At 41.2% G+C, this 15,055-nt stretch overlaps 1 protein-coding gene across 4 annotated transcripts in view; it reads left to right on the plus strand.

The window, feature by feature from the left end:
• Positions 1-15,055, plus strand: part of ubac2 (UBA domain containing 2) — a 153,880-nt gene that overhangs the window by 92,530 nt on the left and 46,295 nt on the right. For all 4 annotated transcript variants that reach the window (XR_007957114.1, XR_007957115.1, XM_052025627.1 and 1 more), the window contains exon 7: positions 7,815-8,060. Coding sequence is in view for 2 of the 4 variants with exons in the window: in XM_052025627.1 (XP_051881587.1) it covers positions 7,815-8,060 (246 nt within the window). In the remaining 2 variants the exon portion in view is untranslated. The remainder of the gene's footprint in view (positions 1-7,814; positions 8,061-15,055) is intronic.

Here is a 15,055-nt window from a genome sequence, read left to right on the forward strand (position 1 = left end):
ATAAGCTGCAAGGTGATGACGAGGTAGATTATGAGGTCAAGGATCCATCTTATCGTACAAGAGGTCCATTCAATAGTCTTACAGCAGCAGGGTAGAAGCTGTCCTTGAGCCTGGTGGTACATGCCTTCAGGTTTGCATGAAACACTCTGAAACATTATCATTTTAAAGGTGCTATATAAACACATTTGTTGTTGTGTCAAGCATACCTTTGTAGTGATTTTCCTGTCTAGAATTCTGAGTTTTAGCATTCTCTTCTCTGAGTATGAAGGTTGTGTGTTCAAGTCCCACTGGAGAGACGAGCAGAAAATCCAGGTTGATGATCTGAGAACTGAAGCAATGCTGCAGATATCATCTTTTGGATGAGACATTAACCCAATGTCCCATCAGGTCTCCCAAATGTAAATAACCTCATAACAATTTGAAAGATGAGCAACAACATTAAGAGGCCACCACTTCAGGTGATCATTATCTCATTGTTATTTTTTGGACTGGGCGTAAATTGGCAGTAATTTTTCTAACATGACAATAGTGGCTACTCTTTGAATGTACCTTGGCAGCAATAAAGAGCTTTGGGGTGAGTATAAGTCATGAAAGTTGCTTTGGAAATAGACTTTTTTTTTCTGAATTTCAAATAGTGTTTGTAATTTAGCTTCTCTGTGCATTTTGCTATCATTTCTTTTTGCTCCTTCCATCTCATTCACCTCCTTTCAAGGCTAAAAACAAAATGTTGTTCTCTATTTCCTTCTAACTCAATGCAAGGCATAGGAGAGCCTCATGCCTCTTCTGCTCTGCCTTCATTGATAGTCTTGGCAAAATGATCTATGGTGGAATTTAAACAAAATTTAATGTAATCTCAGGATGACATTATGAAATCCATGTCCTGTAGATTTAGTAGTACAGTTTGTTTTGAAACTTGGAGCTTTTTCAACCTCCTCAGACCGAAATGGATGCAGAAAGACTTTTCCACAGATGGTTGGTTGATATTTAGATGCACAATGTGATATTTCCAAAGGACTTTAAATTTACCAGGGAGTTTCCTGTGGAGAAGTAGTATAGTTAAAAATAAATTAAATCCTTCTGCTTAGAAACAAAACTGTGCATCAGAAACAATATAAAGACATAAGAAAGACCTTACTTGATTAGGAAGAGTGAGGATGGTTTTATGATAGGGAAATCGTGCTTAACAAATATATGAGAGTTCTTTAGGACATAAACAAGAGATGAGGGTGAGCAAGTAAACATTTCCTGTTTGGATTTCCAAAAGGCATTTGATAAGGTGCCACATAAAAAGATTTCAGCATAAGATAGGCTCATGAGTTTGAACGTAATGTAAGGTTAGAGGATTAGTCAACTGATAAAACAGAGAGAGCTGGAAAGAATGGCTCAATTTCTTATTGGCAAGCTGTAATTTGGTGCTGCAGGGATCAGTGCTGGGTCATAAGTAATTTACAATCCACATTATTATCTGAAATGAATGGGCCAAGTGTATTGCAGTCAAGTTTGCTGCCCATACAAACATAAGTGGATAAATAAACTGTGAAGAAGACTCAAAGAGTCTATAAAAGAATAGCAATGTGAAGTGAATCCGCAAAAAAAATGGCAGAGGGAGTAAAATGTGAGATTATGCCCTGGCAAGAAATTTAGAAAAGCAAATTATGAAGCAGCCTAGTCGATATGGTACTTCACAAATTCCATTTATAATTAAGAATTACCTATGGATGAATGAAGATAAGTTTGGGTAGGAAATATGGTGCTTTAGAGTCAGATTCTAAGGGCAAAAGCTAAATTAGGCTTCTGAGGCTATTGTACTTTTATTGTTGAAAATTTAATGATCTACAACAAACATCTGGAAATTAAATCCAACTTTTTTGTTTAATCAAAAGAACAGCATCTTAATATTTGATACTTCTCAGGAACAGCTTTTATTTGAATAGTCCCTCTAACATGAAAAATATTCTGTGGCACCTAACTAACATGAAAAGAATGGACGTCAATGGAGGAGTGATCAAAAACTTTGGTTGATAACATTGGCTCTAGGAAGGTTTCACAAATATATTGCATGGTGGCTAATTAATTGGAGTTAGAATTATATTGAGAATTAGGGAGTTGCACACAAAGGCGCAGAATATTTTTTTTAATATATTCGAAAAATGATTTTTATGCTTCAAATCTATTTTCTAACATAGCTTTCAATCAACTCAGGAAGTCATAACACTATTTCCACAGAAGTATCACCTCACAACTTACCCAGCATCCTTTATAGAAATCAGGCTTTTTTTAAAATGTGCAAACCACAATGTAGGTAAATGCGATAAAGAACAAAGATTAGTAAAACTGGTGTCATTTTGGAAAAGAATGAAGGTACAATTTCCTGTTACTTCACATATTATAGTAAAGCAGAAGACTATTTGGCCTATCATACCTCACCTGGCTCTTTGAAAGAGCTGTCCAGTTAAACCCATTCGTCTGACACAGGACATTCTACAGATGCTGGAATCTGGAGCAACACACACAAAATGCTGGAGGAACTCAGCAGGTCAGGCAACATCTGTGGAGGGAAATGAACAGTTGACATTTTGGGCCAAAGCCCTTCATCAGGACTGACCATTTATTTTCTCACCTGGATCAATTCAGGACTCAGAGAATGTGGTTGACTCTTAAATATTGTGGAGTGATCAAGCAATCGTGCCAATTAGGGATGGGTGGTGGCTTTGAGAGTGAACCTCATAAATGGGCAACACAATGGTGCCTCACAACTACAGAGCCCCAGGTTCATTCCTGACCTCTGGTGCTGTCTGTGTGGAATTTGGGCATTCTCCCTGTGCCATCTGGGTTTCCCTGGATTCTCTGGTTTCCTCCCACATCCCAAAGATGTGTAGTTTGGTAGGTTAATTGGCTGTTGTCCATTGTCCCCAGTGTGGATTCAGTTGACCGAAGGGCCTGCTACTGTGCTGTATGACTCTAATAAACAAAAATCAATCCTGAAATCGCTCATTTTGTGGCCCTTTGGACAAAATGTTAAACTGTGAGGTATGATTCCTGTTGACTTCAGGTTTACGAGAACATGTTGCTACGAGACCATGCTTATTTGGAGTGTTCTGGAAAATTCAGAAAGAGCACAGCATTCCTACTGAACGAGATGAAGGGTCTCGACCCAAAAGTTCGACTGTTCATTTCCCTCCACAGATGCTGCCTGACCCGCTGAGTTCCCCCAGTAACTCATTTTTTCTCCACATTTCAGCATCTGCAGTCTCTTGTGTCTCTCTTTTTAATTCCTACTGAACCCTGCTGGTATCGAAACCCCACCACTGGGTATTACAAATGTAATTCAAACTGGAAAATGTAACTAGATTTCTTCTCCTGGCAGAGTCCAGAACCAAGGACATTGTCTCAGAGTAAGTGGGTGTTGATTTAAGATCGAGATGAGGAATAATTTCTTCTCTCAGTGCTTTGTCAGCCTTTGGACCTCCCTGCCTTAGAGAGCTGTGGAGGTAGAGGTATGCATAATTAAGGCTGAGATAGATTTCTAATTAATAAGTGAATCATGGGTTATGGTAAAAGGGCAGAACGATGTACAAGAAATGTCAGATTAGCCATGATCTCATCGACTGGTGGAGCAGACTTGAGGGACTGAATTGGGATTCTTTTACCTACTTCCTATGGTCTGATGATCTTATTCTTCCCTATGGGAGATACCTAGGTGGTGAAGAGGATGGATGCATCAAGTTCAAGTTTATTGTCACGGGCATACATAACCAGTGTACAAATGCCATGAAAATTAGCTTTTGCAGCAGCAGCACAGAACATTACAAACCATGACAGACATAAATTTTATGAACGTAAATTGGCATAAATTACATATAACTTCCACAACAAAATAAACAATAATAAACATTAGTGCAAGTTGAGGGAAATATAGTCCGAGGTAGAGTTGGGGTTATGAAGAACCTGATGGCAGTGGGGATGGACAGGAAAGAAATGGCTGTTCTCTGTACGTACAGTATTGAACTGCACTGTTAAATAAATGTGATATGCAGCTGGGCTGGATTTTTTTCAAAACCCAGCCTTCATAAGTATTCATGTAAGATGTAGTCTCATTTGGCTGGCCTATTTGCCCATCAGCATTGAATCAAATACTGGAAATGAAAGCACAATATGTTTTGAGCACTAATTATGGCCAGTGAAAGGGGATGTAGAGAAATAATGAGACAGGTTGGGTTATACTTCTGACTGCAAAACGCCAGTTAACTCGGTCTGTGAAGAGTGAAGGTCAGAACCAAAGTACGGAAACACAAGGATAAATTTACGTCCAGTTTGTGGAGAGAGACATTTCCTTGGGAAGGGGAGCAGCTGTGCACATTGAATTTTGTTTTACTTGTCTGGACTGAGTGGAGTGAATCATCATCTGGTTATTCATAAACCCAACTTCATCCATCAGGGACTCAAAAGCAGACAATTGTGCAGTTCACCTGCCTCTTATCACCAAATGTCTAGTTATGTTTTGTATAATAATTATGCAGAATGTTTTGTTTGATTCACCTTTTTGTTCAGATATTACTTCAGGTTAATTTAGATTATGATGTCTAAGCAAAGATATATGTTAAAAGATGCAGAGACCTTTCATGAAAGGGACAGTTAGTGCTGAATCTAAAATAAAAACATTTTGCCCAGTCCAGAATTTGAACCATCTTGCTTCACAAGATCACAAGACAAGGGTGCAGAAGGCCATTCAGCCCATCGAGTCTGCTCCAAAGAAAAGGGGAAAAAGAAAAAAAAGGGAAAAAGAAATGAGAAATGGGGGGGGGGAGTCTACTCCATGAGCAGAAAAAAAATCTATTCTAACCCGAATTTCCGGCCTTATCCCTATATCCCTTGATACCTTGACTAATTAGATATCTATCTATCTCCTCCTTAAACGCCTCCAATGATCTGGCCTCCACTGCTGTACGTGGCAAGGGATTCCATAAATTCACTACCCTCTGGCGGAGGAAATTTCTCCTCATCTCTGTTTTAAACCTGTACCCTCTAATTCTAAGATTGTGCCCTCTGGTCCTGGACTCACCCACCAAGGGAAACAGCTTGGCCACATCTACTCTGTCCAGTCCTTTCAACATCTTAAATGTTTCTATGAGGCCCCCTCTCATTCTTCTGTACTCCAGTGAGTACAGTCCAAGAGCCGACAAACGCTCATCATATGTAAGCCCTTTCATTCTGGGAGTCATCCTCGTAAATCTCCTCTGAACCCTCTCCAACATCAGCACATCCTTCCTAAGATATGGGGCCCAAAACTGCACACAGTATTCCAAATGAGGCCTCACTAGTGCCCCATAGAGCTTCATCAACACTTCCTTACTTTTATACACTATACCTATAAATGAATGCCAACATAGCATTCGCTTTCCTTACCACCGATCCGACTTGGTGGTTAACCTTTAGGGTATCCTGCACGAGTACCCCCAAGTCCCTTTGTACTTCTGTACTTGAATTTTCTCCCCTTCTAGATAATAATCTGCCCGCTTATTTCTGTTTCCAAAGTGTACAACCACACATATCTCAACATTGAATCTCATCTGCCATTTCCTTGCCCATTCTCCTAAACTATCTAGGTCTCTCTGCAACCTTCCTGTCTCCTCAATGCTCCCTACTCCTCCACCTATCTTGGTGTCGTCTGCAAACTTAGCCACAAAACCATTTGCTCCATCATCCAAATCGTTAATGTACAGGGTAAAAAGAAGCGGCCCCAACACCGACCCCTGCGGAACACCACTAGTAACTGGTAGCCAACCAGAACAGGATCCTTTTATTCCCACCCTTTGCTTTCTGCCAACCAGCCAGTGCTCCACCCATTCTGTTATCCTACCTGTAATTCCATGACCTCTCATCCTATTAATCAGCCTCTTGTGCGGCACCTTGTCAAAGGCCTTTTGAAAGTCTAAATACACAACATCTACAGCCTCTCCCTTATCCACCCTACCTGAGATTTCCTCAAAAAACTCCAATAGGTTGGTCAGGCAGGATCTTCCCTTCACGAAGCCATGTTTGTTTGGACCTGTCTTGCCTTGCACCTCTAGGTATTCCATAACCTCATCCTTGAGGATCGATTCTAATAACTTTCCCACCACCGACGTCAGACTAATAGGTCTGTAATTTCCTTTATGCTGCCTCCCAACTTTCTTATACAGCGAAACTACATTTGTGACCCTCCAGTCCTCCGGAACCATGCCGGAGTCTATCGATTCCTGGAAAATTATCACCAGTGCTTCCGCTATCTCTAAAGCTACCTCCTTCAGAACCCGGGGATGCACCTCATCCAGTCCGGGAGACTTATCAGTCTTTAGTCCATTTAGCCTTCCTAGCACCTTCTCTCTAGTAATCTTAACTGAACGCAGTTCCATTCCTTGAAATCCCTGACTATCCGGTATATTGCTGATGTCCTCCACAGTGAAGACCGATGCAACATACTCATTTAGTTCCTCTGCCATCTCTTTATCATCCATTATAATCTCTCCCGCACCGTTATCGATTGGTCCCATATCAACCCGTGTCTCTCTTTTACTCCTTACCTATTTAAAAAAACTCTTAGTATCCTTTCGAATGTTATCTGCCAACTTCCTTTCATAATTCATCTTTTCTTTCCTAATGACCTTCTTAGTTTCTTTCTGCAAGTTTTTAAAAGTTTCCCAGTCTTCTGTTTTCCCACTAATTTTTGCTTCCTTGTATGCCCTCCCTTTTGCTCTTATTTTAGCCTTCACCCTTCTCGTTATCCACATTTGTGCAATTTTTCCATTCAAAACCTTTTTTCTTGGAATATATCTATCCTGCATTTTTCTTATTTCTTGTAGAAATTCCATCCATTTCTGCTCTGCCGTCCCTCCAGCTCGCATACTCTTCCAATCAATTTGGGCCAGCTCCTCTCTCATGCCACTGTAATTTCCTTTGTTCCACTGAAATATCGATACATCAGTTATCAGCTTCTCCTTCTCAAATTTGAAACTGAATTCAATCATATTGTGATCACTAGTTCCCAATGGTTCCTTTACCTTTAGTTCCCTAATCACCTCCGGTTCGTTACACAGCACCCAATCCAAAACAGCCGATCCCCTGGTGGGCTCATCAACAAGCTGCTCCAAAAAGCCGTCCCATAGACATTCCACAAGATAAGATAAGATCTTTATTAGTCACGTGTACATCGAAACACACAGTGAAATACCTCTTTTGCGTAGTGATTTTGGGGGGCAGCCCGCAAGTGTTGCCACACTTCCGACGCCAACATAGCACGCCCTAACTTCCTAACCCGTACGTCTTTGGAATGTGGGAGGAAACCGGAGCACCCGGAGGAAACCCACACAGACACAGGGAGAACATACAAACTCCTTACAGACAGTGGCTGGATTTGAACCTGGGTCGCTGGCACTGTAAAGCATTGTGCTAACCACTACGCTACCGTGCAAACTCACTCTCCTGAGATCTACTGCCTTGCTGGATTTCCCAGTCCACCTTCATGTTAAAATCCCCCATAATTACCTTAACATTGTCACTCTGACACGCTTTTTCTATTTCTAACTTCAACTTATAGTCCACATCCTGACTGCTATTAGGGGGCCTATATATAATGCTATTATTGTCCTTTCACCCTTGCTATTTCTTAGCTCCACCCATAAGGATTCCACCTCTTCTGACCAAATGTAAGAAACCAGACCTTAGACTGAGAAACATTCCTTTTGGTCGTATTATTGTTATGTGCTTCTATTTGAAGATCACAACAGCTCGCTTAGTTTTATCGTGACAACCATTTGCTTTTCAATCTTTTTCAGCTCTCTGGGATTATGTACCATTGCAATGTGCTGAAGGTGCAGCAGTTGCTTTACGTGCCCAAGTGGCTGGCCAGATGTGCCTCGTTTACCCTTGAACCTCTCTTATCATCCACTGATCCCACCCACGAGACTCCCATAGGAATGGGTGCAACGCTGGAGATTCAAAGGCAACAGAGGGCTGAACTCCTGGATCAACAAATCATGCTGGCTCAGCTGAATCAAAACAACAGGAGGCATCGTGGGCAGGTAGCAGTCACTGTGGCAATGGACCAGATTTGGTTCAGTTTTTCATCTCTTTCCCACATGTTTCTATTTGCTTCAGTCACTAGCTCCAGACAGGCGAGTCACTTGCATGGAAGTTTATAGCAGAGGGGCAGTCCATTTTGCCCTATGGTCTGTGCAGTGTGTTATGTCCAACATAAGCCTTCACCATCCTTTCATTAATTCTGTCAGCATTATCCCTATTCCTTTCTCCTCGCATACCCAACATTTATGTGAGGTACATGTCGCTGATAAAACCAGTGTCCATTGCCCATCTCCAAGAAGAGCCACCTTCTTGAACCGCTGCGGCACCCCCAACCCTGCCCCCACCTCCCCACCACCACCCCCCCCCCCCCCTTCCGCAGTGTTGTTGGGTCAGGAGTTCCAGGTTTAGACTCAGTCCCTAAAAATCATCTCAGTTTATTTCCTCAACCTCTGCCTGTGGGAACCAGGTCCATGTTCTCACTACCCTTGGGGGAAAGATATTTGTCAAGTTCCATACTGGATTTATGAAAGGCCTTCTTAGTTTTATGATTGATTGGGATAAAAGCATTAAAAAGATTACTAAAGATGGAGATATGCCAGCAGAATCCTAAAGAAAGATAACTAAGAAAAATGTAGAGGAAGGAACATTGGTATAGGAGGAAGCCCTCTGCTTGGTGAGAGGAGTAGTGGTGGAAGGATGCTTTCCTGAGTGGAAGTCTGTGACCAGTGGGGTACTGCAGGGATTGGTGCTCGGACCCTTGTCATTTGTGATATATATTAATGACTTGGATATGAATGTTGGAAGAATGATTGATAAGTTTGAGGATGACACAAAAATTGGTGGTGTTGTGCGTAACGAGGAAGGTGGCTTAAGACTGCAGCGGGACATAAATCAGCTGGAAAGTTGGGTGGAGCATTGGCAGATGGAATTTAATCCCACCAAGTGAAAGGTAATGCATTTTGGGAAGTCATATTAGGGTAGGACAAATACAGTAAATGGTAGGGTGCCAAGGAATGTAGGTGAACAAAGGGATTTTATGGTTCATGTCCACAATTCCCTGAAAGTGACAACACATGTAGATAGGGTGGTGAAAAAAAACATACGTCACGCTTGCCTTTATAGAATATAAAAGTTGAGGCATTAGGTTGCAACTTTACGAAACACTGGTTAGACCGCACTTGGAGTTCTGGTCACCACACCATAGGAAGGATGTGGTTGTGCTGGAGAGAGTGCAGAGGAGGTTCACCAGCATGTTGCATGGACTGGGGGACTTTCATGATGGGGAGATATTGGATAGGCTGGGCTTGTTTCCCATGGAGCAAGGGAAGCTGAGAGGTGACCTGATAGAAGTATAGAAAGTTTTAAGAGGCATGGATAGGGGAGGTAGTCACATAGTGGGTTGGCCAAGGTTTAAGGTGAGAGGAAGGATTTTTAAAGTGGATTTGAGAGGAAAGATTTTTACACAGATATCTAGAGGTAGTGGTATTAGATGCATTCACTATGTTTAAAATACATTTAGACAGACACAAATAGGCAAGGCACAGAAGGATATGGACCTAATACAGGCAAATGGAATTAGTATAGAGGGACAAAAAGGTTGGTTGCCATGGTGGGCCAAGGCGCCCATTTCTGTGCTCTATGACCCCATGATCTAGTTCTGCCAGTGAAGGAGACCATGACTTTGCCCCTTAACAACTATGGTTAAAAATGTTTGTTATTCTCTGATTTTAAAATTAATATTTGACCCAGCCTCAGTCACTATCAGTAGAAGAAAGCAAAAGTGTACATCACCCTGTGCATGTAATAGAGTTTCCTGACTTCATTTCCGAAAGCCCTGGCCCTAATTTTTAGACTACGCCCTGAGTCTTGGATGCGGTCGTTCACTTAGTAGACTTTTCCATCCTCAGCTCAAAACTGATGTAATGTGCAGCACTTTCATGCTAACATTTTGGGCTCACTCTTTCCACTTTGCAGATCAAGTCCTTTATCTTATCCCAGTTCACCCCTCCCACACCTTCCTTGAAGTCAGGCTACCACAATGCACACAGTCATAATTTGCATCACCCACACAGAAAGTTAACGGTTTTAACTGATTACAGACAGTGTGTATAAAACTTGTGAATCTTCCATTTTTTTGTGAATTGATACATAAGCTGTTTTAAAACAATCTGAGGTTATAGTAAAACTCGTGATGAATCTACTTTTACACAGTATGTATGGCACAAACAGACCACTTTAACTAACAGGTCTCTGCTGGTGTTTGTGTGTCAAATGTGTTTCCTCCCACCAAACTGCATCTCATGTTATCAAACTTTCTTTTTGTTTTTTTCTTAATCAAGTTATCTAACTTCCCTCATTTACATTGGTACTGTTCACTTTAATCACTCCACGTAGCAATGAATTCTACATCCTCACAGTTCTTTGGGTGAAAATGCTCCATAGTATGCACTTTTTTTTATTAATGACTGTCTTGTATTTACTGTATGTCCCCTATTTTGGGCTCTTCCACATCCTACAAAAAGTGGAAACATATCTTTTGTGTCGATACTATTGTCTCCTGTTAGGATATTTCAAAGCTTTTGCTTTGCTTGCAAAAAGGAGTCAGCTAATCTTTCCTGATGATTATAACCTTTGAGGTTGAGTAATGTTGTTAGGTTGCATCATTTTCTAGTGTGCCTACATACTCTTTATATGTGCCACCAGTGGTTCTTTACAAACGTACCTGGCTTCCGTTTTACTGTTTGATATTTTGCGTTCCTTTTAAAGCTTGCTTAACGCATGATGCATTTAAAATAATTTCATCTGACTAAAAAGCAAAAAACTGCAGGTGTTGGACATCTAAAATAAAAATAGGAAATGCTGCCAACATTGGTCTGTGAGTGAGATAGGTGGAGTTAACAATGCAGATCTTCGAACTTCAAGAAGTCAATGAGTGTCATATAGATATTGGGCTATAAAGCAATCTGGGGTCACAGTAAACTAGTGATGGTACTGTTAAATTGCATTGTGTTTGCAGCATAAGCTACGTTGATCAAGAGGCTAATGGTGGTGTTCATGTGTCACACACGCCTTCTCCCAGCAAACTTCATCTCATGTTGTTATGAAAGCTTCATTTTCCTTTCTCCCTTATCTAACTTTACTCAAATGCCTCTACACCATTCACTTTCAATATATATTATGAATTAAAGCAAATTTAACTCGAAATCATGGGACAATGATCAGAATGCAGTACTATGAAATTCTTAAGCAACACACAAAGAAGCTGGAGGAACTCAGCGGGTCAGGCAGCATCTATGGAGGGAAATGGACCCTTGGTCTCGACCCGAAACGTCAACTGTCCATTTCCCTCCATAGCTACCGCCTGACCCGCTGAGTTCCTCCAGCTCCTTTGTGTGTTGCTCCAGATTTCTAGCATCTGCAGTCTCTTGTGTCTCCATGAAATTCTTATCCTATTTTCATCAAGAATGCTGACATTCACTTCTCCAACGTGACCCATCTCTCCTTCAGCCTCATCTCTGCTTTAGTTACCTCTAGACTCTCACCTATTACAGTAATTTCCCAGCCTGTGTCCTTTCTTGTACCTTTGCACACATCAGCTTCTCCTCAACCCTTGCAACTAACAGCAGACCCCATTCACCCTTCATCTCTGTGCTTGCTGGCATAAATTTGCTTATAGTTTTCGTCTTCTTATTCAAATCCTTCCGTGGCCTCACATTTCCAACATAGACATGGTGGACTCAATGGCCTACACTGAAAGCTATAGAACTCCTGCCCTAAATCTCTTCCCTTCATTAGATCGGAGAAAGAAGCCATTCAGCCCATCAAATCTATACCCGCTCCTGGTAGACCAATCCTGACTGCCCCATTCTCCTGCCATTTCCCCTGCAAATTATTTTCTCTCAGTGTGTCCATCTAATTCCATTTTGAAAGCCCTGGTTGATTTTGTTTCTACCACCCTTGCAGAAGTGAGTTGCAAATCATTACCATCCTCTGCGAAAAAGAGGTTTTCCTCATATCCCCTTTGTACCTTTAATCCAAAATTTTATACCTATTGGTCTCTGTCTGTTTATGACAATCCTTTAAAGCTTTACTCTTTCACCTGTCCTAACATTGCCTTTTGTGATTTGGTGTCAGATTTTATTTGATTCTACTTCTGTGAAGAACTGAGGTACCTTTAACAACATAGAAGGCGAGTATATAAATGAAAGTTGTTGTTCTTATTTATCCAGGTACGGTGATCTAAGCGATATTCCCTGAAATATTTGCTTTTTCCGCCACATGTATTGACTGATATTCATTAGTCATTTTTTAAAAATTTGTTAATGGGATATGGGGGTTGCTAGCAAAACATGCTTTAATAGCCTATCGCTAATTCCCCATATTGGACTACTTCAGAGGAACTTAAGGGTCAACTGCATTCGTGGTTCTGTAGTCACTAGAGTCAAGGAAGGAAACCTGCTGTCATCCATCTACACATTTTTACAGCAAAGACACATTTTTACAGCCTAGTAGTGTCTTGGTCTCCATTTTTGATGTTCAGCTTTTATTCCAAATTTATTTAATTACTTGAACTTAAATTTCTCAGCTGCTTTTGTCGAATTAGTACTCAACAGTCCAGGCCTCAGCTCACTGGTGTACTACCATTTTTCTGGCCAGCTGTGCCATTAGTCTCCCACTTATTTTCAGAGTTTTTGATTTAGCTGGTGAACAGGCATGTAGGTACTCCGAAGCAGCATTACCCAGAACTCACTGTCACCTTGAGCAACTATGTCACATCTACTTCTTAATCATTTACCCAGCCTTAATGCATTGCTCAGGTTAAGATTTGCCTTTCAGTAGCATCTTAGGAAAGATCAGGATGAACCAAACCACCTTACAGCCAGTGAAGCAAAACACAAGCTGCTGGAGGAATTCAACGGGTCAAGCAGCATCTGTGGAGGGAAATGGACTCGATGTTTTGGGTCAAGACCCTTTATCTGGACTAAAAGAGTAGAGGGGAGATAGCTGGTATAAAGAGGTGAGGGGAAGTGGTGGAGCAAGAGCTGGCAGGTCATAGGTGGATCCAGGTGAGGACGGGTGATCGGCAGAGGGAGGAGAGGAGAGTGGAGATAGTGACGAGTCTGGGAAGTGATAGGTGGAGGCAACGAAGGGCCTCAGATGATGGAATCTGATAGGGAAGAAGGTGAAGCATGGTGCAGCCAGTGAAGTGCTTTTTTACATGTAGCCACATTTGTAATGAAAAGAGATAAATATTGTCCAGGAAACATTGCTCTTCTTCAGAACAATTCCACAGCCTCTGTCATATCCATCTGGGGGTGTGGACAGCTCCTTGGTATCTGGAATGTATCATCTCTGTCCCAACACACTCTCTACTGCAAGAGAATTGCTTGCCTCGATCTTAGAATCATGCCTCTATAGTCAAAAATGCTTCTCATTATCTTACTGGTTGAGAACCTGAACTACATCCCTGACTTCTTATTTGTTCCATTTAGACACTTTACAGCTTTCCAAGCTCAACACCAAGTTCAATGTTTGCAGACTAGAACCATTGCTTCTGTTTTTTTTCTAATGGTGTGTTATGTCAGTGAGATTTTAAACCTTTCACTGAATCGTTAAGATAGTATGGCACAAATGGAGGGGAATCAGCCCATCGAATCTGGATGACTCTTTCAAACAACAATCCAGTTAGCTTCACATCCCTGAAATTTGTTTTCTTCACATATTTATCTAGTTCCCTTTTGAATCTGCTTTCACCAGCCTAGCTGATTCAAAATCCTTAACACTTGTGAGACTGTTTTCCTCATGTAGCCTCTTTTTTTTTTGCAAGTCATCCTAATTCTGTGCTCATCAACCACCAATAAAACCTTCTGTGATTTTAAAGTTGTGCAGTTTTGAATTGACTGTGGTCTTTTGACACAATTTTCAACTGCATTTGGTTTGATTTAATATTTGTGCCAGACAAGAAGTCCATGTGCGAGCCATCCAGACTAGTTTTTAATCATTTGTAAGAGCAGTAGTTGGCAATATTTAATATATAACACCATCAGTTGTGATTGCAGCAGGTTTGTTATGCAGAAGTTACCTGTTCTGCATTTGAAAAGCCGTAGCAAATTATTGCTTGCCTGGGCTTTCGTTTTGAGTATGACTATCAAGTTTCTGCTCTGGTTTTGGCGGGAATGGTGTTAGCAAAGAAGTGGAGTTGGCTCTCATTTTGATAGTGTAAACCTTTTATTGTCTTCTCAGAGGGAACGGCATACAGATTTTAAATAAGTGTGAACCACATTTGTACTTACTTTAGCCTCTGGCTCCATAGTCACCACCAGCTACCCTCCACTTCCTAAAGTGAAAACAGAAAATGTGAAAATGTTCAGCAGGTCAGGCCACAGAGGTTGGAAAAGGACCACAGCTAACGTTTCAGGTTAAAGACCCTTCATCAGACAAACGGTCTTTATTTCTGTTTTTTGTTTTTATATTAGATTTCCAGCAACTGCAATTTTATTTTGATGTTCACATCCTCCTCTTCCTATTCAGTCCCACTCCGACTTCCACATCTTCATGTGGAAATGCAGAAGGCAGAGGCAAGTTGAAGTCAGATGCCAGTGCACTAATCTTCCCCTCCATGGCTGCACCCCATGGAAGGGGACAGATGTACTGATGGGAGGGCCCAGATAGACTGCATCTCACCTTTACCTTTATGACAGTGATAGCTGAGTGAATAGATGGTTGATGGTTTGTCACTTAATATATTTTACTTCTGTCATTGTTATTAAGGTGCTTTTAATTACGTAAAATTTTTGATTATTTCTTTAAATATTTTTTATTATAAATCCGTTTGAACTATATAAATGCCCTAATTGGTGGAGTGGGTGGGTGGACGGGAGTTCAGACAGCTGGATCCAGGATCGCTCTGCCTCCCCTTGGATAGAAGCTTAATCTGTATTGACCTTTTCAATCTTGACTCTTTCTACAGAATGTCAAGGAGACTTCAGGATCT

Source organism: Pristis pectinata, chromosome 11 (genome assembly GCF_009764475.1).
Source record: "Pristis pectinata isolate sPriPec2 chromosome 11, sPriPec2.1.pri, whole genome shotgun sequence".
NCBI classification, from domain to species: domain Eukaryota; kingdom Metazoa; phylum Chordata; class Chondrichthyes; order Rhinopristiformes; family Pristidae; genus Pristis; species Pristis pectinata.